This window comes from Nansenia antarctica (assembly GCF_963989245.1).
Source record: "Nansenia antarctica genome assembly, chromosome: 16".
NCBI lineage: Eukaryota > Metazoa > Chordata > Actinopteri > Argentiniformes > Microstomatidae > Nansenia > Nansenia antarctica.
In genome coordinates, this window is record NC_137686.1 from 17,304,327 (window position 1) to 17,327,857 (window position 23,531).

The following is a 23,531-nucleotide window of genomic DNA, read 5'->3' on the forward strand; positions in this document are numbered from 1 at the left end:
TGTTTCCCTCTATGAAAGGAAAGTTATGGAGGAAACGTTTTCAAGTATTTATAACGAACGTTATGCTCCATGTCTTAAGTGAGTGCATGAGTGCATGTCTTCAGGTTAGGTCTTAAGACGAATTAAGACATCTTGACAGACAAAATTTCTTATTTTGGTTAATTAAGAGACATCTTAAGACATCACTCAAGACAAGGTGATGGCTGGGTATTTGCCACAACAACATGCGCGTCGACTGCGCATTGTGCGTAAAGCTATAACCGTAATATAAGCTCGATGCGCAACTTGCTTTCGACAACTGCGCATGCGCACTGTGTAGCTCAAATTCTGATTAGCCAGTTAAGACATCAACATTGCTCTCGGCTCAGCTGAGGTTTACAGACAGATCACTGTGCCTAACAGCAATTATGCAGAACATAGGAAGGTGACTTGTCGAAAGCTGTGCACGGTGAGCTTTGTGATCACAAGGTATTTAGGTGGCTAAAAGAAAAGTTGCTTGCCCGTTTCTAGAAGGGATGGATGGCTACGAGCTAAACCATCAGCTGTTGTCGGCTCGTAATGTTACTGGGTTAGCAACAAGGAAGTGCTGCTAGCGAGAGAGAGAGAGGGGGGGGAGTTGTAGCTACGGTGTATGTGGAGAACGTATAAACATATAAACATAACAATAACGATTAAACTAGTATTCACTGTGACAGATTACCCCGCCTAAGCTAATGTCGGGATGTTGTTTGCTGTTTTATGGCAAGACGAGAGTGATGTCTTCTTGACTGGCATCCTCTGTGAGCTGGATGTATGTATGTATGTATGTATGACAGCTCTATGTCACAGCATAACAAGGGATTCTAATTGACTTGACACAATAGCTAGTTAAGTGATAGTTAGTTAGCTACTAGTCTCTCATCTGAAACTGAATATGGAACAATAACAATGTTTCAATTGTTCTGGTTTTTCTTTCTACCCATAGATGTCCTGGTTCTTTCATGTCAGCCATGGCTCCAATCAACAACCTCCAGGCTTGATGTCTCCCACCACCACAGACGACCTGGCCAGCACACACTACTCCAACATCAGAGGTCCCACACTGGGCACTGCGAGCACAGCTGCACCGGGCATGCTCTGTGCCCAGTCCAGCTCGTCCCCGCGGAGCCTCAGCCTGGCAGACTTTCCGTCGGCACCGCAGGGCTCCGGACCTCTCAGCTTGGAGAACCTGTCGTGTACCTCCTTGAATTCAGGGGCGGACAGAGAGCCCCTACCGCTCTCTTATGTAACTCTACAGCAACAGAGATGCGTGCTGAGCTGGTTCCTGAGCTGGGGCACTAGGCAGAGGGAACGGTTTCTGCAGGACCTGTTGGGGAAGGCTGTCCCGGGGAAAGTGTGTACCCTCCTTGAGTCACTCAATACGCTACAGGTATGTCCTCCTGATGTCCTTTGATAGCAGCAGTATCTTATAACAGTCATCTGCTGCTGTATACCTCACTCATACTGCTTTCTTCTCTGTACTGGTTTCTAGGTTAAGGACAGTCCACCTAATGTCTTTGAGTGCCAACTGCGCCTCTGGACCCAGTGGTTTGAGTCATGGAGTGAGGAGGAGAGGAACAGTTTCTTGCACATCCTGGAGGAGAGAGATCCGATATTTGTTGCCCACTTCTATAGAGGTGTTGCCGGGACATCAGGCAGGGATTGAGGGATGGGTGGGAGAAGGATATGGTAGACCCCTCCTAAATTTCGTTGTTTGGTACCTGTACTGTAGCAATGACAATAAAGTCCATTCATTCATTCATTCATAGATGTAGAGAATATGGATGTTAGACAGTGATAGGCAACTGACATTAAAAAAAAAGTTGATGGAGAAACAAAGCTGTTATACTAATGATAATATATCCTGTGTCAACTAATCTGAGAGGGTAGGAGAGTGGTTGGATAGAGGGACTATAATGAATCACCACCTTCATCATACAGAATGGATGGATAGATGGATGGCATATCATCTTACAACCTTTTTCTTCCCTCTCAGTGAAGGTAAACACCAGGGTTGTGTTCAGTAGACATGAAACGAACCACTTGAAATTTCCCAATAAGAACAGACATTTTTATTTTCCAGTTCAGAACGCCCCCCCCCCCCCCAGTGTAGACTGGAGAGGTTTGAGACTAGGGCGAATTGTAGAGCAGCGATTCCCAACCTATGGGCCGCGGCCCTCTGGTGGTCCGCGAGGGTACTGCAAGTGGGCCGCCAAATCATGGGCCAAAAATTCTTTTTTTTTCATTTCAAAAATCATGGTAGCTTACTGTATTTTTTTCTTTCAAAACCTTAAAGAAATGCATCATCAGTGTGCCTACTGCACTGTATGTAGGATGAGTGTATGATGATGCATATGAAATATCCAATAAGAATGAGAGAATAATGATGAGACACCCCAAAAAATGTACATGTGCGTAAAATGCCTGTGTGTGTGGGCCGCGAATACTTAAGAGATTTTTAAGTGGGCCTTGAGTCCAAAAAGGTTGGGAACCGCTGTTGTAGAGAGTTTCCTTTTCACAGCTGCAGTCATATTTAACAGTTTTGTACAATGCCGGAAATAAAAGACAATTTCGTAATTCAAGCGTCAAGCTTTATTGATGAATTGAAACAACAAATATGTTTTGACATATATTAATGAAAAGATATGAACATTTGATTTGTACTGCAATTACACATGTCACTTAAGTCTTTATCCAAGACACCCCATTGAGAACAGGGGAGAAGTCAATTGGATTGTTATAATCCGCACAGGCACTGAAGAATGGGAACCATGTCTCTTTGAAAACGTATTTACCCATTTTATAGATAAGAGTCCTGGCATTTGCATCGTAGAAGGTGACCTCTCCCTTCTCATACTCAAAGAGCACACCCACTACAGTTGGTTGCACTGGGGGGATGCCAAGATTTACTCTCCTATCCCCCATCATAACAAGTTCACCCTTGTAGTTTGAGACCATGGTAATGTAGCCACTGTTGGGTCGTAGTGAAACAGCCTGCCTATTTGCTGAACGACTAGCAACTCCTAAGTTGTAACATATTTGTGGTACTTTGACCTCCCAGTAATGCCTCCCCTTGTCAAAGCCAGTCTTCCCAAGAACACCGAGAGACGTTTCATAACGGCCCGGATTGTCGCTCACGTCCTGTGCTTCAGAAACTGTTATCGTTGTGTGATCGTGTGACAGGATGAGTTTACGATGGGCTGTGTCCGGGTCTAAGACGACTCTCACTGCAGGTTGAAAAACAGGTGAAAAACAGTCAGTTTATGAACAAATATGATTTCGGACATATCAGTGTTTACTGAGGAAAATGGAACCAAAAACATACCAGTCTTAATCTCTTTGTCATCAGCGGCGGCTTCTTTTTTCTTCTTCAACTCTGGATTAGAAGGAATGATCCAAATAATTACATTAAAATCCAGAATTTTATTTGACATCTGCATTTCTGTTGGACAGGAGGTCGTCCTCAGCCCTCACCATCACATTCAGTCTGCAGTTTGTTCATGTCCTCGTCCTTCTTCCTCAGCTCCTCCCGAAGCAGATTCATCTCCCTGTCTTGCTGCTTTTCAAGATCTGAGGCAGACGTGACAACAACACAATTCAATATTTCACAAAGGCAAATCTCACCATTTCTGTTGTTCTGGAGCTCAGCACAATTCTTAAAAATGTTTCTTCTGACAAAGAATGTCACCAGAACAGGTGCTATAGGTAAGGATATCATTTGGAACATGTGAATATGCCAAACCTTTATTTATGCGATCCAGTCTTCGATTTTCCATCTCTGTGGCTTTGAGTTGTTTCTTCAGTTCTAATTTGAGGAAGAGATAAATCAATCACAATGCCAAAATTCCTCAAAAACCAAATTCTAGCCAAAGCTTGAGATGGCATGAAATAAATAACTGCTCTAGCAACAACATTGTAGCCTATCTACAGTATATGTTCTTCAAGTATTTCCTTTGTAATTATATGCTAATGGTGTTCAATGGTTTGTGTTACTTATTCAACTTGTGTAATAGTACAAACTGCTCAACCCCTTACAACATACAATTATCAAACTACAGTGTTACTACACCGGTATAGGGGCAACTTAATGTACAGTGGTACAGCTAACGACTGAAGGGTGAGACATGGAGCATCTGAATAGCTATTGGACAATGTAAGAGTTACAGATGCCAACATGTGAGATACTGATGATGAATACACAAAAAACGAAATTGACGAACCAGAGACATCAAATGCAATTGTGTCTTTGTCTTTTTTTGCCTCAGTCTCTAGGGCTTTCTTATTAGCCTGAAGAGCAATAATCTGCTGAACTAAATAAAAACAGAACAGAAACAGAAACAGATTGTGTAGTTCAGTTGGAGTGAAACACAGTAAACACAGAAACAAAATATCTATAAAACAAAATATTTGTTGTCAAAATACGGTTATGTGATAAACACACATAAACAATGAAAAATACTAACATTAAATACATATTACTTGATTGATTACTATATAATCGTCAACATACTCAAGTCAGCGTTTTTTCTGTCCTTAGCCTCAAGTAGTGATTTATTATCTTCAAGCTGCTGCATCTTTAGGTCCAGTAACCTTTGAAGTTCTGAGGAAAATAGACACACGGTTTACTAGAGAACAAGCTACCAGCTGTTGCATTTACATTTAGATAGCATCCATTCTCTATTCCTATCGTCTTCATTTATTCCACATGGCTTTTATAGTAGAATTTACCTTTGATGCTGTCAGCACTTGTCTGTTTCAGTTTAGGTATTTCTTCTGATAATTCCTGCTTTTCCCAACGCAGTGCCATGATCTCAGCAACTGAATCAGAAAAGCAGAGTAGTTGGCTGGAAATTGTCCAAGACATTTTTGTTATGGAAAAGATGACATACCTTTTGATACTCAAAATCAATATATTTGAAAAATACTGGGAGAAATTGAACATTTGTATGAAACGTGACATCTTCTAATTTAATACCCATTCAGAATATATGACCAGTAACATGTTTATTGAAACACCTCTGGACTTCTTATTTTCTCCCTTTTTTCCCTTCTTTTTCTTCTTTTCCTTTTCACTTTTTTACCCCTCTGTTTAGGGGCTATGCTTTGTTTCTTTACCCTTTGTTTTACCATTTAAGATGTAGATATGATGTTCTGTCCATGTCTATGCTGAAACCCAATAAAAACTCAAGTGATAAAAAAAAAAAAAGCATAGTAGTTTGTCACTCTGAACCACCCTTCCAGAAAACGTCGCAGAATAAATCACCATCTAATTGAACATTCCTGCAAAAGAAACGGTTGTGTCCATACCTTTGTACATTCATTGTATTGCATTGCATGAATTATTTCATTATTACATTGGATTACTGTATAATACATTAGTGTTTTCTCTTTGTTTTCTGATTGCTAATACTTTCTAAATTAGAAACCGTGGTAACAAATGTATATATACAGTATGACAACTTACCCAGTCCAGGAATTCTAGTGCCAGATTCCACCGCTTCATTTGTCTTTTGCTCCAACTTGTTATTGACCTTTTCCAGTTGATCCTCAAGCTCTTTGAGACACAAAGGAAAGGAATTCTATTCCTTCAAATATTCTCCACTTTCATTAATTAATTAAATTAACATTTTAATGATACAGTATGTGAACAATTTAGTTATTAAACTTCTATCAAGCTATCAAACATAAGCAAAAGAAACTCTTATAACTGAAGACTGGTACTAAGGATGGACAGATGGCACCCACCAGCAATCTTGTCCTCTGATGTCTTATCGAGCTCTGATGCTTGCTTCTGTAGTCTTGCTATTTCATTTTGCAGTCCAATGAGCCTCAAGACTGAATGAACAACAGAAAACATTATTCAAAAGATTCAGGGAGACAACATTTGTTACCCGGATAATTCATCCAGGCTTCAGGGAGCATCAACACATGACAAGAGCCAACCCTAGATAACCTTAAACAACCCTAAAACAAGTAATACCTTTTTTCCTGTTACATTGATTATGGTTACTCACTCAGTTTGGAGTTGTCGTTCGTCCTGTCGTTAATGCCATTGATCAGGTCATCCAGTTCTCTCTCAAGCTCTGTGGACAAGAGAGATAGAAGAGTGGATGTCATGACAACACTAATTGGACTGGTGGGCCGATGACTGACACAATCCATCTAAAGTAGCAGTAAAGGACTGTCCCTTCTGTATGGCTGCATCATAAAGCATAACACATAAAACATAAAGCATTTGACTAATATCATCATATAATATAGAGTAACATATTTACGTATAGAAATGCATCCCTGGGCAAAGACGGCCGTATTATTATCTTGATAAGGTCTGCAACTCACCAGCAATCTGGTCAAAGCTTGTCTCATTTGCAGCCCCTGCCCTCAGATCTGCAATCTGACCCTGTATAGCAATGATCTTTAGAACTGAAACAGAAAATGATTAAGATTGAATGTTTGAAGACTGTATTTCACCAGGTTTTTGCTAAATATAGAAATGAATAAATATATGAATCAGTCAATCAACTCACTTCTCTGAGGTTGGGAACTCGTCTCCTCTAGCTCTTTGGTTTTCCTCTCCAGTTCTTTGATCTTTACATCCAGAGTCTTCTGCAGCTCTGAGAGACAATGAGAATTGTGTTAAATTCAGCAAGTGATTTGAATTGTCAATAATTTTAAAAAAGTAACATTCGATGTAAAAAGCTTCTAATTTTAACAGTTGATTGAGAAATAATTGAAAATAAATGCCCCTTTTGCGATCATTAAAGAATAATAAGAATACACATTTCTATTTCTATTTTCTGAATTGACTGACTTGAAATTCAACTGATCCCCCAACCCTGGTAGAAACAGACATTTATTTTGCAATGAATAGTAGGCAAAGCAACAGAACAGAACGACACTCACCAGCGATCCTAGTCTCGGCTGCAGGGGTCAGGACCCTTGCCTTCAGCTCCTTAACCTGGTCATTCAGTGACGAGAGCTCCAGAACTGAAACAACACATTTGATGAGCTGATCAGAGGCAGAAGATACATCGAAGACCAGTTCAACCATGTTTAGGGCCCAGAGTTTTTCTAGACCATGTACGAACCTACTCACTCAGTGAATTGACACGATCCGTTTTTTTGGCTAGCTCTTTTAGTTTGTCATCCAGGTCATCTTGTAGTTCTGCGAAAGACAAACAGATTTGTTTCCCACTACATGCAGACAGTTGACTGGGTATGAACAGTAGACACTAAGACATTGTGAATTCAAATATGCTCTCTTGCTGTGCAAGAAGAATGCATTTAAGATTTATCCCAGAAACCCAATTACTGAAAAGCAGGGGAGGCTGGTCGAGGTAGAAATCGGAGGATGGCCTCACTGAAATGCATGGAACAGAATGAGGAGAATGATATCAAATCACCACCCGTCATTCCATTCCATGTGTTCCAAAGAGCCCGTGCTCCGATTTCTACCAGTCAAGGAAAGCACAGGGAAAGTCAGAGAGAGGTGGAGCTCACTGTCATGGTGCTCCTGGACCCCAGAGCACTGTGCTGCTTTGTCCTTCAGCTTTTTCTGCAGATCTGGTTTGAGGAAAAAATAGAACATTATGTATAAATTCATCAGATATGTGCACCTGTTTCTGTAACAGCTGTTATGCTCAGAGCAGGAGGTTGTTTCTAGTTGGACATGGCTGGTGCGACAAAAGACGGAGAAATACCTTTGTTTTGTGCCTGAGTTTGGGAGTTTTGTTCCTCTTGGACCTCAAGTTGTTTCTTCAGAGCTGTAAATCACAGCACATATTATGACACATATTAGATTAGGTTAGATTAGATTGAACGTTATTGTCATTGCTGAGTACCAGACAACAAAATGCAGTTTAGCATCTAACCAGAAGTGCAAATAGTGATATAGTGCAAAACATGATATTGTAGATAAAATAGAATGTGTACAGTTATGAAGTGATAAGTACAGTAGATAAGTACATAGGATATGTACAGATATGAAGTGATAAGTACAGTATGGTTAATACAGTAGGTAGTAGGTATCAAGAGATGGATAACAGTAAGCTATGTACAGTATGGTGTATACAGATGTATAGATTAGCGACTAGTATCTAAAATGAGGTAAATATAAATACAAACAAATAAAACAAATATAAAAAAGATAAATATATACAAATATGTAGAACATATATGGTATGTACATATACATCGTCCGTGTGCAACATAGTATGAATGTATGACTTTCAAAAGTCCAAACTCTTACCAGCAACCTCAGCAGCAGATAACTTGCTTTGATTAGCTGCATCATTTTGTAACTTTCTGAGTTGGTTTTGTAGGTCCAGAACTGTTAGAACTAAGAGACCCAAAAAAGGACAATTGTGAGTTTAAAAAAAAAATGGTTTAACTATCAAGGAGTGTGAGCGTTAAGTTCAATCAATCATTTATTTAAGACAATTGTCTCTGCCTTACAAGAAGAAGAATACAAACAAAAGAAACAATAAATACCACAAAACAATTTTAATTTACACCTCACCATAGACCTTCCCAAAGTAAGGTAAAACTCCACTGTACTCCCATAACAGCTCTTTCCGTACTCACCTTGGTTTGCATATGCCCCGTCCTTCTTCTTCAGTTCATCAATAAGACCCAGAAGCTGGTTCTCCTTAGCCTCCAGCAGCCTCCGCAGCTCTGAGAGAGGTCATTCAATAAGTAACGGCATAAGCCGTATAGATTACCACTTCTATAGGAGTGTTCTATCTTCTAAAGGAAATTATGAAATTGACCCTCCTCAAACCTTCACTACATCAAACTATACACACCGTCCCCTATTGTCAGAAGTCAATGAGACACATATTTACTGTGGAATTGTAAAAAAAATATTCATCCAGAGACCAGAGATTTGCCTTTCTTCATGCGGTTCTTATGAATGACACTTACGATTTTTCTGGTGTGTGGTCTCACCCAGGCCTGACAGCTCCTCCTTGAGCTTTGCCACCTGGTTCTGTAGTGAGATGATCTGCAGCACTAACACACCAGAGGGAGGAAATATGAAGAAAAAAAAGAAGAAAAAAAAAGACATCAACAAAGCTCAGGGTTTCATCATCCAAAGTGGCTTGGTAATAAATAATAATAATAATAATAATAATAATAATAATAATAATAATAATAATAATAATAATAATAATAATAATAATACTTAGTTATTATATAATAATAATTCATAAAACCCAGTTCTGTATAAACTCACTTAGTTCAGTATTAACTCACTCAGTTTAGTGTTGTCATTATTCCTGTCTTCCATCTTATCAACCAGGTCATCCAGCTCTTTCTGTAACTCTGTGGAGAAGATGACCAGCAGCAGAGGTTCAGATGGTTGAATGCTGTTTCTTCCTCTGCAGCGTTTGAGTTCTACCCTCCGTGCCTGTAGTCCTTCTCTCCGAAATCACCTTGTTCTTCTTATCGACGAGACATCATTTTGAACTCACCTGCAATCAGGTCAGAGTTGGCCTGATTTGCTGCTCCTCCCTGGAGACCGCGGATCTGATCCTGCAGGACAAGTATTCTCAGGACTGAAACACACAGCGACGGAACACATTAGACCATGCACAGTGCAGAGCAGGAAACGGGGGCGGCTGTGGCTCAGGAGGTAGAGCCGGTGTCTAATGATCGCAAGGTCAGCAGTGCGGCGGTTCGAGGCATATGCCACATGTCGAGGTGTCCCTGAGCAAGGCACTGAACCCCTAATTGTTTCAGTGTTGCCGTCTATGGCAGACCCCTTGCCTAGAGCATAAATTACCAAATTCCAACAATTGATAGCATGGAAATATTATATTTTTTATTTTTTAAACGTAACCTACTATGGTTAGATGAGCCTCTTTTGTTCATCTCATGCCATGCCGTACAGTAAACCAATTACAACTGTTACAAGCTGCATCAGATCAGTTGAAAACTTACGCCTTTGTGGGTTAGAGCTGATCTCCTCCAGTTCTTTGCTCTTTATTTCCAGTTGTTGGTTCTTCCTGTCTAGTTGCTTCTGCAGCTCTGATAGATAAATACATATAAATACATATGAATACATATAAATACACATAAATACATATAAATACAGGTGTGAGGGATGAGAGATACATACAGGTGTGAGGGATGAGAGATACATACAGGTGTGAGGGATGAGAGATACATACAGGTATGAGGGATGAGAGATACATACAGGTGTGAGGGATGAGAGATACATACAGGTGTGAGGGATGAGAGATACATACAGGTGTGAAGGGTGAGAGATACATACAGGTGTGAAGGATGAGAGATACAGGTGTGAAGGATGAACGATAAGGAAGACCAGGGCTTTCGGAAAACAATACCTTACTTACTGTGCCAGTTTGGGCAACACTTTGTTTTTGCTTGGTTAAAAGTGTTATTACCTAATAATTGCATGTCAATTGTTCCCCATCAATGAAACAGAGGGAAGGGGACTATGATTCGGTATGGTATATCACAAGCTTTTTCACCACTGGGACAATTTTGATGAAGCTCGGGTGAATGATGGGTCTTGCACTGTTTGTTTCAATATTATTTTCAATCTTATTCCCAAATTCGTTAGGCTATAGGCCTATTGCATTAGGATACACTCCTGGCTCTGCACATTGCACCCATTATGACATTTTAATGATGAATCGGTGTCACTTGGAAACTCTTAAACAATCTCTATGGAAAGACACACATTCTTTACAATAGTTTTTAAAAATGGTCCCAGTGGTGTCGGAGAAGAATGTGTGAAATAATTATGAACAGACAGAGACCGAGTCATAGTCCCCTACCCGATTTCATCAGTGGGGGACGATAACAAATAATATAATTGTTGTTGCCTTGGTTTCATGAGGTGTCATGTGTTACAACATGGATACTATGGTACACCAGCTTAAACCAGGCTGTAAAACAAAGCTTTAACAACGTTTTTCTTTAGAGAACATGTGGAAGAAATCTGGTGAAAGTGAGGATGATAGGTCATACGGTGAGGCTCACCAGCGATCTTAGCCTCCGCCTCTGGGGTCTGGATCTGTCTCTTCAGCTCCGTCACTTCATCATTCAGAGCAGTGATCTGGAGAACTGACAGGGCCACAAGATACAACTACTGTATTACAGAGTAGTGTAGACTGTTAACTACTGTGTAGAAAACACAGTGCAGATCAGCAGGGGGAGAGAGAGAGAAAGGACAGAGAGAAAGTAGACTATACTTAACTACTCTGTAGAAACATAATGCAGATGAGCAAGGAGAGAGAGAGAGAGAGAGAGCATGAGAGAGAGAGAGAGAGAGAGAGAGAGAGAGAGAGAGAGAGAGAGAGAGAGAGAGAGAGAGAGAGAGAGAGAGAGAGAGAGAGAGAGAGAGAGAGAGAGAGAGAGAGACATCACCCAGTTTACTCACCCAACTTAGAGGCGTCTCCTCTTTGGACCTTCAGCTCTTTAATTTTGTCGTCCAGTTCAATCTTCGCTTCTGTCTCACGCACACGCACACGCACACACGCACGCACGCACGCACGCACGCACGCACGCACGCACACACACACACACACACACACACACACACACACACACACACACACACACACACACACACACACACACACGTATTGAAAAACATTGAGCACATACTAATACATACTAGCACATACTGTATATACTGTAGATACATGAATGTTCAGGTTCAAGCCCATGGTGAAATGTGTCATCAGTTGTAGCAGAGTTCGCATTCACTTGAGACATGAAGTTGAATTCTGAAAAACGTTGTATTGTTGTATTTGTATTTTGGTTTGGTTTATTTGTAAGTTTGACAAAATGTTGGGTTGTTGTATACAGTCTATCTATTTGTATTCATGTTGCATTCATAACAGTGTTTTAAGTGATGAAGTAAAAAGTAGACTCACTGTCATATTTCTCCTGGACATTGGAGCACTTTGCATCCTTCTCCCTCATTTGTCTCTGCAGCTCTAGTTTGAGAAAAGGAACAAACGGAAACATCAAACACCCACCCCTGTCTCTGTACCAGCCTCCATGCTTCCTCGCCACGCTTCTGGCTCCACACGACTGGTGAACTAGTTCATAGGATGAGAGAAACCTGTCTTACCTTTGTTCTGCTCCAGAGCTCTGGCCAGCTCTTCCTCTTTGGCCATAAGTTGTACCTGAAGATCTGCAGTTCAAACAATGCATGTTGGTTAATAATATCATATTATCAGTCATTCATACATACATCACACTATGATGTTGAGTGTACAGAATGGTGGTAGATATACTATACAGTAGCAGAGAGAATATGCTTTTTCTTCCTGTTTTGAGTGAGAAATCTGGATAGATGAGCTGTCAATCACACAGTAAACCTTCTAATAGTCTATAAGAACAACGACTTTATTTGTTTTTTGTGTGTTCCAACAGTTTACCGCACAGCTGATTAATCAATTAAACCAATAGAGTGAGACAGGATATGTTCATGCAAGGTGCCTTTCAGGAAGTAGTGGAGATCGTGCACCTAGCCTATAGAGCTCACCAGTGATCTGTTGTCCTGTTGTGGTTTGCTTTTGATCTTCATCTTTCTGGCGGTCCTTCGTTTCTTTGATTAGATTGATGATCGTCAGAACTGGACAGAGCAAAACACAAGCACTGGGTTAAAGGATTCCTTTAGTTTCTCCCTGCCTCGTTGAATAGAATATCTATTTCATCTTTCTGAAAAGAACATGATGTAGTTATAGCAGGAGTGCAGTTCACTATTAACCAATTCTACAACAGATGACTTGGTTCAAACTTTGATTGGTTCATTGAAATCTCGACTGATGCTGCTTATTGGCTACTTTACTCACCCAGTTCTGCGTTACTGTCGTCTTTTCCCTTCAGTTGTTTGGTCCATTCCTCTTGTTGGTTCTCCTTAGCGTTCAAAGTCTTTTTCAGCTCTAATCAATCAAAGCCACAAGCATTCTTTTATCATGCAATGTGTATTGCAAACAGTGATACTGTCATTCAGGACAAAACTGGGTAGTCTACCTGCAAGTTCGGCATCTGCTCTCTGTTTGAGGCTCACTATTTCCTTGTCTAATGCCAGTGCTTCAGTCTGTGTTGCCAAAATCTCCCCAGCTGAAATGATCAAGGGAGCACAGTTAAGTAATACAGAGACAATACACCCTATTGTAGAGTCTATTTCTCTGCGGTCATGATGAACCTGTCCACTTACTGAGTTTAGTGATATCAGAGTGACCCTTCAGTAACATAATCTTATTTGTAAGCTGCTGGTTCTTCTCCTCTTGTTGCTTCAGTAGGTCTGTGGACAAACAGTGATTTAGCCTAGTTACAGATCACAATGTGTGTTCTTTTTGTGTGTAGAAGTAGAGCTATTTAATCTCTGGAACTTACCAGCTATCTGGGCTTTGTATGCCATGGTGAGGCCTGGGATCTTTCTCTCTAGCTCAGCAAGATCATTCTTCAACATGAGCAACCCCAGGACTGGAAGGCGGACAGAGTACAACTGTAAGAACTGAGCATTTCAACACCAAAGGGAAGACCAACTGAGCTCAATGTGTCAATTACAGTGATCTTCTATATGCAGCATAATTGGTCATATATGGTTGAAATCGGGATTTTAAACCATCAACCAAACTCACTGACCAAGTTTTGAGCTATCATTCGGTCTGTCTTCCAGTTCATTGATCTTGTCCTCCAGTTGTCTCTGTAGTGCTGATAAAAACAACAACAACAACAACAACAACAACAATCTTTTAATATGTTGTAAACAGAAAAGGCTGTTTAGTGGGATTCTATTGAACAGCACCACAATGAAACAGTAGGCTGTGACGGTCCAAATTGTCAGACAAATGAGAAGTATTGTTGAATAGTTTATACGGTACCAGTTGTTTTGTCTATAGTGGTCTGACTGGGAGATCCTTTCTGCAGCTCCCAGATCTCATTAATCAGTGAAATTATCTGAAGAACTGAAACAGATAACACAAAAGAGGGGCGCTTAGGTGGCGTAGTGGGTTAAGCGCTGACCATGTAACCGCAGGGTCCCCGGTTCGATTCTGGCCGGGGGACATATCCTGCATGTCATCCCTCCTCTCTCTCTCACCCATCCTTCCTGTCTAAATCTTCACTGTAACTGTCAATAAAAATGAAAAATATGAGTGGGACTGCCCCACTCAGAAATAAATAAATAAAAGATAACACAAAAGACATGACAAAATATAGTCAGAGTCATCTTTAGAAACAAAAATCACTTGTCTTGGAGAAAGTAAGGTCTCAAGTCGAAACCATTTTGCTGCATGAGTCATGACTATTGAATCCTTTCCACGGCAGTACATAATAGTAAAGTCTGTACACGATCTGAGGATGAGGCTCTTACTAAGCTTAGATTTGTGACTGTTCTTTTCCAGTTGATCCTTCGCCACGTTCAGTTGCCTGGTCTTCTCATCCAGCTGGAGCTGTAGCGCTGACAGACACATAGACAGACAGTGTTAGTCTCGTAGGGAGTTTCATATCAGAGGGATAAGGCACTGCAGCACATTCTACCACAGCCTTGGTGACCCATGTTGAGGAGGAAGGGGTTGGAGAGAACATGTCATATTGCTGGAAATATGGTTATGGTCATGGGGAGAGGACAAGAGGAGCAGCGACACAACACACACCAGTGAACTGGGCAGAATTCACGACTTTTGAATCAGTGTTCCTCTCTAGCTCCTTCACTTGAACGGTAAGGGTTTCGATCCTGAGAGCTGAAATGACAAAAAAAATAAGGAAAGGTGAGACACACAGAAACCAACATAAGCCAGGATCTACCAGTTGTCCCTGGTTGCTATGGAGGTGTTACAAGTTCAGCCATTTTCACTCACTCAACTTGGCGTTATCAGTGGACCCCTGTTCCAGCTCACTCATCTTCTCCTCCAGCTGAACTTGCAGCTCTGATAGATGAGGCAAGTTTTTGTAAGAATGGACCAACAATTGAAATCGTGTTACCTTACCATATGCTACTAAAAGAAAAAATACTGTTACTGTACTAACTACATTACAGTGCATACTACATTTTATTTAGCTTGTTCTATAATAGTTCCCTATTCATACAGCTGACATGGAAACACAGAGCTACCCCTCTCACCGTGCTGGGTTTATAGTATTTGGTGGTTACTGCATGTTCCAATAGCTATACTAGCATAGCATACTACATCATGTAGAATAATATGTAATAATAATGCAATATATTGGCCATATAATCTAAGTAGTATGTTAGGGTTAATAATGAAAAGCCAATGCATCTCCAAAAGGCCATTCAGCTGTAAGAGTAGCACACATGTACTGTACACAACAGTGGACGGGATCATTGTAATGAATGGAATGAGGAATCCTATCACACAAGTGTGTTTAATACCATTCCTCATTCCATTCCATGCTTTTCAATGAGCCCATCCTCTAATGTCTGCCTCCACCAGCCTCCCCTGATGAATATGGTAATGGTGATGAGGTCACTCACTGGAGATCTGAGCTGTTAGATCTGTGCTGCAGGTTCCCTTCAGTCTTAGCTGTCTTATCTCCCTCTTCAGTCTGGCCACATCTCGCTCTGAGAAGAATGACATAGCATTGAGTTTAGAGCCATCTCATTGGTTCCATGGATATTGGACACACGGACAGGTCCATGGATTCAATCAGTTGCAAATAGAATGTTTTCCAGGATGACACACTAACACAATTAGATGTTTTGCATTCATGTATGGATTCATGGTACATTGTATGGATATTGCAACAATATGAACTGCATCTTTAACATGCTTTCATTCTGCACCGTAATTATTTGATTTCTGTGTCGACGTGCACCGGCTGGCTCACCAAGTTGATTGGAGTAGGTGCTTTTCTCCAGAAATTGTGCGGTCTTGTCCGTCAGTTGCTTCTTGATATCTGAAAAATATAGTTATGTTAGGCCTATGAGAAAAACAAATATAGTTATGTTAGGCCTATGAGAAAAACAAATATAGTTATGTTAGGCCTACGAGAAAAAACGAATATAGTTACGTTAGGCTATGAGAAAAACAAATATAGTTATGTTAGGCTACGAGAAAAACAAATATAGTTATGTTAGGCCTATGAGAAAAAAAGAATATAGTTACGTTAGGCTATGAGAAAAACAAATATAGTTACGTTAGGCTATGAGAAAAACAAACATACACAAAACAAACAGAAAAAAAAACAACAACAAAAAAACTGGTACACATGCAAGCCTCATCTACTGTATACAGTACCATGTGTCTTATACAAGTGTGTGTGTGTGTGTGTGTGTGTGTGTGTGTGTGTGTGTGTGTGTGTGTGTATACAGTACTACATGCACACATACAGTATAGTGTAACTAAATTCAAATTACAACCGATTTTATTCTGTTAACAATACCCTTCTGCTCAATCTAAATGTGAAAGAAAGTGTGTTTCTCCATTATGGACAACCATTCAACATTCAGTTGTTTGGTGTAAATAAACAACTTTGTTGGTTTGTATTGGCACTTACCATCACATCCTATCAAGTGGATAGTCTGAATGAAAACAAGAAAGAATATTCCACACATTCTAATCAGTACATTGGGAAAGGAGAGTATCACTTTTAGTTTTGTTTAAAAAAATGGCAAGTGTGGACAAACACATAATTTTTTATTTTAATATCAGTGTCTTATTACCCCATATGGGCTGGGCATCATCGAGGTGCAATGACACTCAAATAAGTACAAATCAATCAATCAATAAATCAATGTGATCAATATATGGGTGTCTTTTTTTGAAAACCATGACTAATTACAGTATATAGTTTGACTGAAAACAGGTGCAAAGATAAAAAACGAACAAAAAAAACTATAGTACATACCGATATTTGTGTGTTATTACACCCATTTGGAAAATCCTTGTTGATAAACTCCTTGATGATGTGATCTGGGAAAGCAATGCCAACATCATCGAACCAAATCAAACTTTATTCATGTCAAATCATATACTCCATATACAGATGCAATAAAATGCTCTTTAAAAAACTTAAAAACGATTACTTACTCTTACTTACTTTTAAAAACTATTCATAGTTTGACAGACTAAATAAAAACTATTCATTATTCAAGTATGACACACAAATAAACAAAATACATATTTATCATATTTTATTTTAGGAGACTGTTGCACTAATCTGCTATGACTGTCTGTTCTTGAAATCAGTTGTATGTAGCACTGGATCTTATTGTATCCTAGGGTGTACCGTTATCAATGGTTAAAAACATGCTGCTAGATATACAGAAGCATACACTGTACTGTAACATCCTGGCTATATTTTAGCTCAGCCTACAGAACATATCGTAAAACCACCATTTCCAATACAATTACAACTACAGTACACTGATGTCTAATAGTACCTCAGTATCCTGTGTTATATAAAACATTTTCTGGATACATCGATGATAGAGTGGTGTAATAACTGTTGCAAACCTATTTGTGACTGTCTTCTCCGCCGTGTAGGGCTACATAAAGTTGCCTGAAGGATAGAGGAGAAAAGGAGGCAAAAAAAGAGAGACTGCATTCCCAAAATCATCCTGTCTGTCTGGCAACTGTCTGACTGGTGCCCTCTCCACTGTCCTCAAGCTTTTTAAAGCTGAACAACTGTTGGTTCCCTTCCCAGAAAGGGGGGAGGAGTATCTCTAATCGTTGATTTTTTTGTTCCAATTTTCTGTACTTTATTCTCCAAACTTTCCTCCCGCAATCACTCTGGTATATGATAATATTAATCTTATCTTTCCATGAGACCATTTACTGCACATTGATGGTTCTACTCCAGAGATTATACAAAGGGGCACTTCCTAAATACTTCCGAATATTGTTATTACTTTTTCTTTCTATATGTATGTTTTCTCTTTCTTACCTTTCTTACGTTGGGTACACGATTTACAATGTTTGCTTTACCTGGACAATACGTTTTGCAATAAGAAAACAAATGCTTTCAGACAAAATGTGATTATAGGTCCTCAGGGTGGAGGACAATGATATATTAACATACATACCACAACCACATCCCTACTTGGTTCCCCATAAAGTTCAAGCCCTACATTGCACACGGCAACATAGTTGCAACATAGTGTGTGGGTAAGAGGCCACATTGCAATAACATTGGAATATTTCTGGTAAATGCTGTCCTTCGTTTGGAGAGGGAACACTGCTGGTAATGGACAGAAGAGGGCATCCAATAACAGTAATATTGCTGGCAGAGATGGGGAAACAGTAACTCATTGTAAGATAAGATAACATTTACAGGAAATGATTCATCTATTTATTTAACCTTTATATAACTAAGAAATAAAGTAAATGATTTACAATATCGATCTGGCCAAGAGACCACATTGCAAAACAATTCTACCACAGCGGAATCACAGGGAGGTCATTTTGAAACCCGCAGTGACACTAGCTTGAACTGGGGTCAAAGGTCAAAGCACTTGACTTTTCCAATGGGGAAGCAGCAAAAATAATATAATTTACTCTTATTCTCTTGCACAAGGTGGTTTAATGTGGGAACACCCCAAGCATAGTGCTCCTCGTGTGGTTGACATCATCATTGTTAAATAGCTTATTGCTCTTCCCCAGGACCATGTTGCGTCCTGATGTTAAATTGCATTACTTGCCTATTTTATTATAAGTGAATTACCACATACTGTATGTCCAGCATAGGTCCAACCCCTTTTTCTCGTAGCACTTGTGTCTAGTCTCTCCTGATTACTTGGGACACCTTCAGCTGTAACATAACATTGATTGATTAATTGATTGATTACTTATGCTGCTTGGTTGTATTGTGGTTATGGTATCACTGTTTTGTCAAGTTTGTAGTTGCTGGGTAACAATTAAGGATTTTATTGACCATGTCTTGGTGTGTAGCCTGTAGGATATTTAGCTGGGTGTGTTTTTTTTGTTTGAGTCAGTCTCTTTTCTCTCCCTTTTTTCTAGTAAGACATCAAGAATCAAGAGTGTTTTTGTTGAAAGGTCCATCTTGCATACTGACAGTGTTTTTGAAGCAATGTTAAATAGTTTTTGTGCATGCGCTGTTCTACGGTGCTTTGTAAAATAACAGTTTCTACTACTGGTGTGCATATTATAGGCCTACTCAATTTTAGGTAAACTACTGTTGTGGGTTTCGTGATTAATTGTAGCTCTCTGTAATGAGGGTGTTTTGGTGTTGCTAAGTGTTGCAGTTTTGGAGATGTGTTCCCTTTTGCCTTTGTGTGTTTGACTAGATGGTATTGCTGCAATTTACTGTTTTGGATGGGAGATTAAATTGTTCTGCCCTCTCTAGTATTAACAGGCTGTTTGAACACCTTGAAAACTATTTCATTTTTGACGCCTTTGTTGGGACTTGTTCTCTTCGCTGTTGAGACTGTCATGTTTTTCTGTCCGTCTCTGGACCTGTGTGGGTCTTCTGAGAACGCTCATTCACTGTGTGGCATCACAAGGGGTCTTACCTTGTGTTTGAGGCTTGTTCACTATCGCAGAGGAGTTGAAGCGCTGTGGTGGGGTTCAGGTTTTCTCTTTCTGGGTTCGGGGAGGACTGCCAAGCGAAGGCAGTAGTACACCTTTATAGTTTTGTCCTTAAGCTTTGTTTTTGCCTTTTGTCTCAAACCGTTTGGATTGTTCTAGGCCCTAGCTACTAGGGGCCCTATTATGCACTTCATAAGTCTTAAGCAATAAGACGAGGCGGTAGATCTAAACTTAAGACGTGGAGGCGTGGTCAAGGCCACTTTGCTATTATGCGTGCGGTAGTGGGCGCCTAAGACCCGGCGCTAAGCCCAGAAATTAGTCATGGGTGTGTTTTGGGCGTCTTCTCAATCAACCCAATCAGTGTGCCAGGTGCCATTCCCTTTAAGAACCGGCTGCGTTAAGTCATAAGTCTAAAGAAGTCGGTCGGCGCGCATGCGCAAACCGCGGAGGCGCGCTCGTGTTTCAAAACGTGCATGAAGTCTAGCGCCTAAGAACTTTTCAAACCACTTCTTAGCGCTAGGCGCAAAGTCAGATCGCATAATAGCAGGGGCGCCTAGCGCACTTCATTAACATATGAACACTCCCACAATGAGTAATATATGCACGGGAGTCTTACGTCTTATGTGTGGGCGCCTAGCGACACCTGCATAATAGCAGTAGCGCGTATGAAGCGCATAATAAGGGTGGCGGTAGGTCTTAACCTGGCGGTGCGTCTTAATTAAGACTTAAGACGGCAAGTTAAGAAGTGCATAATAGGGCCCTAGGTGTGATACCTGTTAGAATGTCTAGACCTTTATTGCTGATCCTTTTGGGGAGTTTGAACTTCCATTGTTATCTTTGCTGCCTCATACATTTTCCTGCCTCTGCTCTGCCTGCGGTATGTTGCAGGAGTCATGGCTGCGGTTTTCCCAAGGGGAAACATGTGGTTTTCCTGGGGTCCTACCCTGCACCTGTGGTTGGGTGTCAACTATCATATCATCTGTGCCTTCCCCTAATATATTATATGGGGTGGCTCCAGGCAAGTGACCACTGCTTGGGCTGTTCCCATATCTTACTGATGGCCTGCTCCTAGTCACATGTGTTTTTCCCTGCATTGCCCCTGTGACTGTCTGATGCTGGCTGTGGTGCCGGCTGCTGCTGATATTGATGTGGCTGCGGCTGATGTCCTCCAACTCCTTTACAGATTGTGGGAATATGTTGCCACCTCAACACTGCCTACATTTAGTTTTTTTTGTTGCTGTTAACTGGTATTCATTTTATTTCCTCTTGTCTCTTTTGTTATGGGGTTAGTTTGTGTTTGTTTTCTCCCCTTGGAAATATGTAACTTTTGTTGACCTTGTCAGGCAGGGCGGTGAGACTGAGGTTTCCCTTTGTTTCGTTTTCCCCTTCCGCCCTGCCACAGACCGGACAACCTAAGGTAGTGGGGAATCCCTGTTTGTTTAGAAGTAGATGTTTTGTTTACTGTGTGTTGTGTGTAGGTACGAGGGCTTATTATTACAATCTTATGTCTAGTCCCCTAGATTTCTAGGGACACCTTCAGCCATAACACCATATAAAGTTTGAAACAAACTGTTTTGTAGGTGTCAATAAAATAAAACTTTTAATTTCATTCAGTGTTTAATGAAAATACACAGCATTGATTATTAATGTTGATATTCGCAAAATACTACCAAAATATTATACTTTCTTAAAATAAAATAAAAAATGTCAGGGCATTTCTGCTTTATTGGGATGGACAGTAGAGATCGACAGGAAGGATGGGTGAGAGAGGAGGGATGAATGCAGGATATGTTGACGGACGATTACATGGCTGACGCCTTCGTGTGCTACGCCACCATGTGCCCCATACTGTGGGGGTGGGGGGGGGGGGGGGGAGTTTAGCGACCCTTACGTCTTTGTTCAGTTCCTCCATTTCTCCTTCGCAACTCTGGATTAGAAGGAATGGCCAAAATAAATACATAAATCATGAAATCAATTTAACATGATCTACATTTGTGTTAGACCCTCTCACCATCATTTTCACTCTGGAGCCTGATGTTCTCCTGCATAAGAGCAACCATCTTCTTTTGATCTCCAGGTCTCTGATCTGACGTAGAAATGAAATGAAAAGTAATAAATTCAAATTCAACCAACCTCTGAAGTAGGTCATAATACATTTCAGTTCCATGTCTACCATTTATCAGGTGGACCTGAACTTCTTAAATACAAACATTAACCGTAACTAAATAACACCAGTTCAATAGGATACATAGAGTATCAATGTTATAGACCCTTATCAATAAGCCTGTCCGAATTTGTGTCAATATTATTATAATTTGAACCCAGAACCCAGAACCCCCAAAATCCACAGAGGTCATTTACAGACATTTACATATACATGTTTGCCATTTAGCACACACCTTATTCCAAAGCGACTTGCAATCAATACATTTGACTAAGTAAGTGAATCATCAATCAACCAGTCGTAGCAGGAAAAATAATCTAGCTCAGGCCATTGGCAGTCGCTGTGCTAGAAGAGAATTTATTTTTATTTGTATAGTAGACACTGGATGTCTCATTCCTGTTTTTAACTCCCTGTACTTATTACCTCTTGTTTGTTCCTATAAAGTGTAAAGAAATAAAGAAAAAAATCAATCAATCAATCTGATCGATTGATTCCTGTCCCTTAGTTTCCTGGAGGATGTTTCCTGGTTTCACTGACAGAGTAGAAAGAGTGATAGTGATCCCCCTTACTTTGGCTTGTCCCCGGCTCTTGAGTGCTACAGGACTCTGCTTCCAGGTCTGAGGAGGGGGCGAAAACAATGGAAGATAAAATGGATTATAACAAACATAGTCACTACAAATGTATGAACCGGTTGTTGAAATGTACATTTCAGTGGCACATCTCACCTCTAATCCTGGCATCCTTGGTTTGGAGTTGTTCCTGGTGCTCTGCAGGGGGCAAAACAATACATCACCAACACTCAATGACATTGACTCAATGACCCACCACTCCTCCCACCCCCTCACTCCCTCAGGCATTCCAGCTCCTATTCAGAATGGGCAAGGGCTCTTATGTACTGTACACAAGTCAGTCAACATGTATGTCCTACCCAGACTGGTGCAACACAAAGACAAAATACACACAGATAAAAACCATATTTAAAATACCAATATATAAAAACGGGATACCAGTTTAAAGGTCAAGGTTATAGGGAAGGGTGGAGAGTAAAGATTGAGAGGTGATTACTGAAAACTGACTACAGTTACACAGAAACGTATTGTGACATGTTAAAGCACTCACCAGTATTCTTAGCTGCTGCCATCTGTCTGTAGTCAAAGCCCTCATTCTGTAATATCCTCATGTCACTTTGCAGCTCAATGATCCTGAGAACTGAGAGAGAGGGAGAAGAGAAAACACTGAGCAATGTCTTCTGAAAAAGCTTCAGTTTGTATATACTGTATGCCATTTAGCTGACGCTTTTATCCAAAGCGACTTACATTGCAGTGAGTGCATACATTTCAGTATATATGGTCCCAGCGGGAATCGAACCCATAACCTAAGTGTTGTTAGCGCCATGCTCTACCAACTGAGCCACAGAGGACCACTAGCCACATAGGACCACAGTTTGGCTGGGCTACAGCCATGTACTTCAGCTAGCTCTTCGAACATTCTGTTAATAGTTGAAATCTATCATTCTATGAAGCACTTCCGACATAACTTCATGTATGACTACTCAAGGCAACCTTACTTACGCAGTTGTGTATTACTGGGATCCATTTCTCTCAGCTCCTTATTCTTTTCCTCAACTTCTGTTTCCTTGATCGCCAGTTGCCTCTTCAGCTCTGAAAAAGAGTGGAAGAAAGGTTTGGGGAGGTTTGAGGGTGGGGTGACATAGTGAGATACAGTAGATGGTACGGTACCATACAGGGGAGGCTGGTGGAGAAATCGGAGGACAGGCTCATTGTAATGCATCGAATAAAATGAGGAATGGTATCAAACACGACATGCCCGTCATCCGATTTCTACCTCCACCA

At 40.5% G+C, this 23,531-nt stretch overlaps 3 protein-coding genes across 4 annotated transcripts in view; 1 reads left to right on the top strand and 2 right to left on the bottom strand.

Annotated features, from left to right (window-relative positions):
* Positions 1 to 343: 343 nt before the first annotated feature.
* On the top strand, positions 344 to 1,653 carry cUnh14orf119 (chromosome Un C14orf119 homolog; the record flags this gene model as incomplete). Its single annotated transcript, XM_080546943.1, is given in 4 exon segments — positions 344 to 448; positions 965 to 1,408; positions 1,511 to 1,601; positions 1,604 to 1,653. Coding segments are annotated over 3 exon segments (585 nt in total). The 5' UTR covers positions 344 to 448.
* A 941-nt stretch (positions 1,654 to 2,594) lies between these two features.
* On the bottom strand, positions 2,595 to 17,611 carry LOC308171617 (uncharacterized protein). Its single transcript, XM_080546491.1, has 41 exons — positions 17,484 to 17,611; positions 16,876 to 16,940; positions 16,525 to 16,549; positions 15,856 to 15,924; positions 15,503 to 15,589; positions 14,868 to 14,936; positions 14,664 to 14,750; positions 14,381 to 14,467; positions 13,890 to 13,973; positions 13,651 to 13,719; positions 13,399 to 13,488; positions 13,220 to 13,306; positions 13,033 to 13,122; positions 12,852 to 12,941; positions 12,542 to 12,631; positions 12,125 to 12,187; positions 11,925 to 11,987; positions 11,426 to 11,494; positions 11,026 to 11,109; positions 9,958 to 10,044; positions 9,489 to 9,572; positions 9,271 to 9,339; positions 8,941 to 9,027; positions 8,602 to 8,691; positions 8,267 to 8,356; positions 7,719 to 7,781; positions 7,519 to 7,581; positions 7,115 to 7,183; positions 6,922 to 7,005; positions 6,546 to 6,632; positions 6,358 to 6,441; positions 6,033 to 6,101; positions 5,764 to 5,853; positions 5,483 to 5,572; positions 4,747 to 4,836; positions 4,529 to 4,618; positions 4,239 to 4,328; positions 3,761 to 3,823; positions 3,493 to 3,588; positions 3,344 to 3,394; positions 2,595 to 3,245 (listed from the first exon to the last, which is right to left on the bottom strand). Exons 1-41 carry the CDS (start codon positions 17,584 to 17,586, stop codon positions 2,701 to 2,703), a joined length of 3,702 nt encoding a protein of 1,233 aa, XP_080402617.1. The 5' UTR covers positions 17,587 to 17,611; the 3' UTR covers positions 2,595 to 2,700.
* Positions 17,612 to 21,117: 3,506 nt separating this feature from the next.
* LOC308171885 (uncharacterized protein) overlaps positions 21,118 to 23,531 on the bottom strand; it is a 29,451-nt gene continuing 27,037 nt past the window's right edge. For both annotated transcript variants that reach the window (XM_080546795.1, XM_080546794.1), the window contains 6 exons: positions 23,250 to 23,339; positions 22,798 to 22,887; positions 22,404 to 22,445; positions 22,248 to 22,295; positions 21,526 to 21,600; positions 21,118 to 21,441 (listed from right to left, as the gene is read on the bottom strand). In XM_080546795.1, the coding sequence (XP_080402921.1) occupies positions 21,392 to 21,441; positions 21,526 to 21,600; positions 22,248 to 22,295; positions 22,404 to 22,445; positions 22,798 to 22,887; positions 23,250 to 23,339 (395 nt within the window). In that variant the 3' untranslated portion in view covers positions 21,118 to 21,391. The remainder of the gene's footprint in view (positions 21,442 to 21,525; positions 21,601 to 22,247; positions 22,296 to 22,403; positions 22,446 to 22,797; positions 22,888 to 23,249; positions 23,340 to 23,531) is intronic.

Excerpts from the sequence above, each read along its gene's own strand:
- LOC308171617 (XM_080546491.1), bottom strand. The coding sequence starts at position 17,586 with ATGATTTTGGGAATGCAGTCTCTCTTTTTTTGCCTCCTTTTCTCCTCT. Across the intron at positions 13,974-14,380 it reads CAGTCACAAATCTAAGCTTA|TTCTTCAGATAATTTCACTG; the intron begins GTAAGAGCCTCA and ends TATCTGTTTCAG. Across the intron at positions 6,102-6,357 it reads AAGCTTTGACCAGATTGCTG|AGCTTGAGAGAGAACTGGAT; the intron begins GTGAGTTGCAGA and ends TCTTGTCCACAG.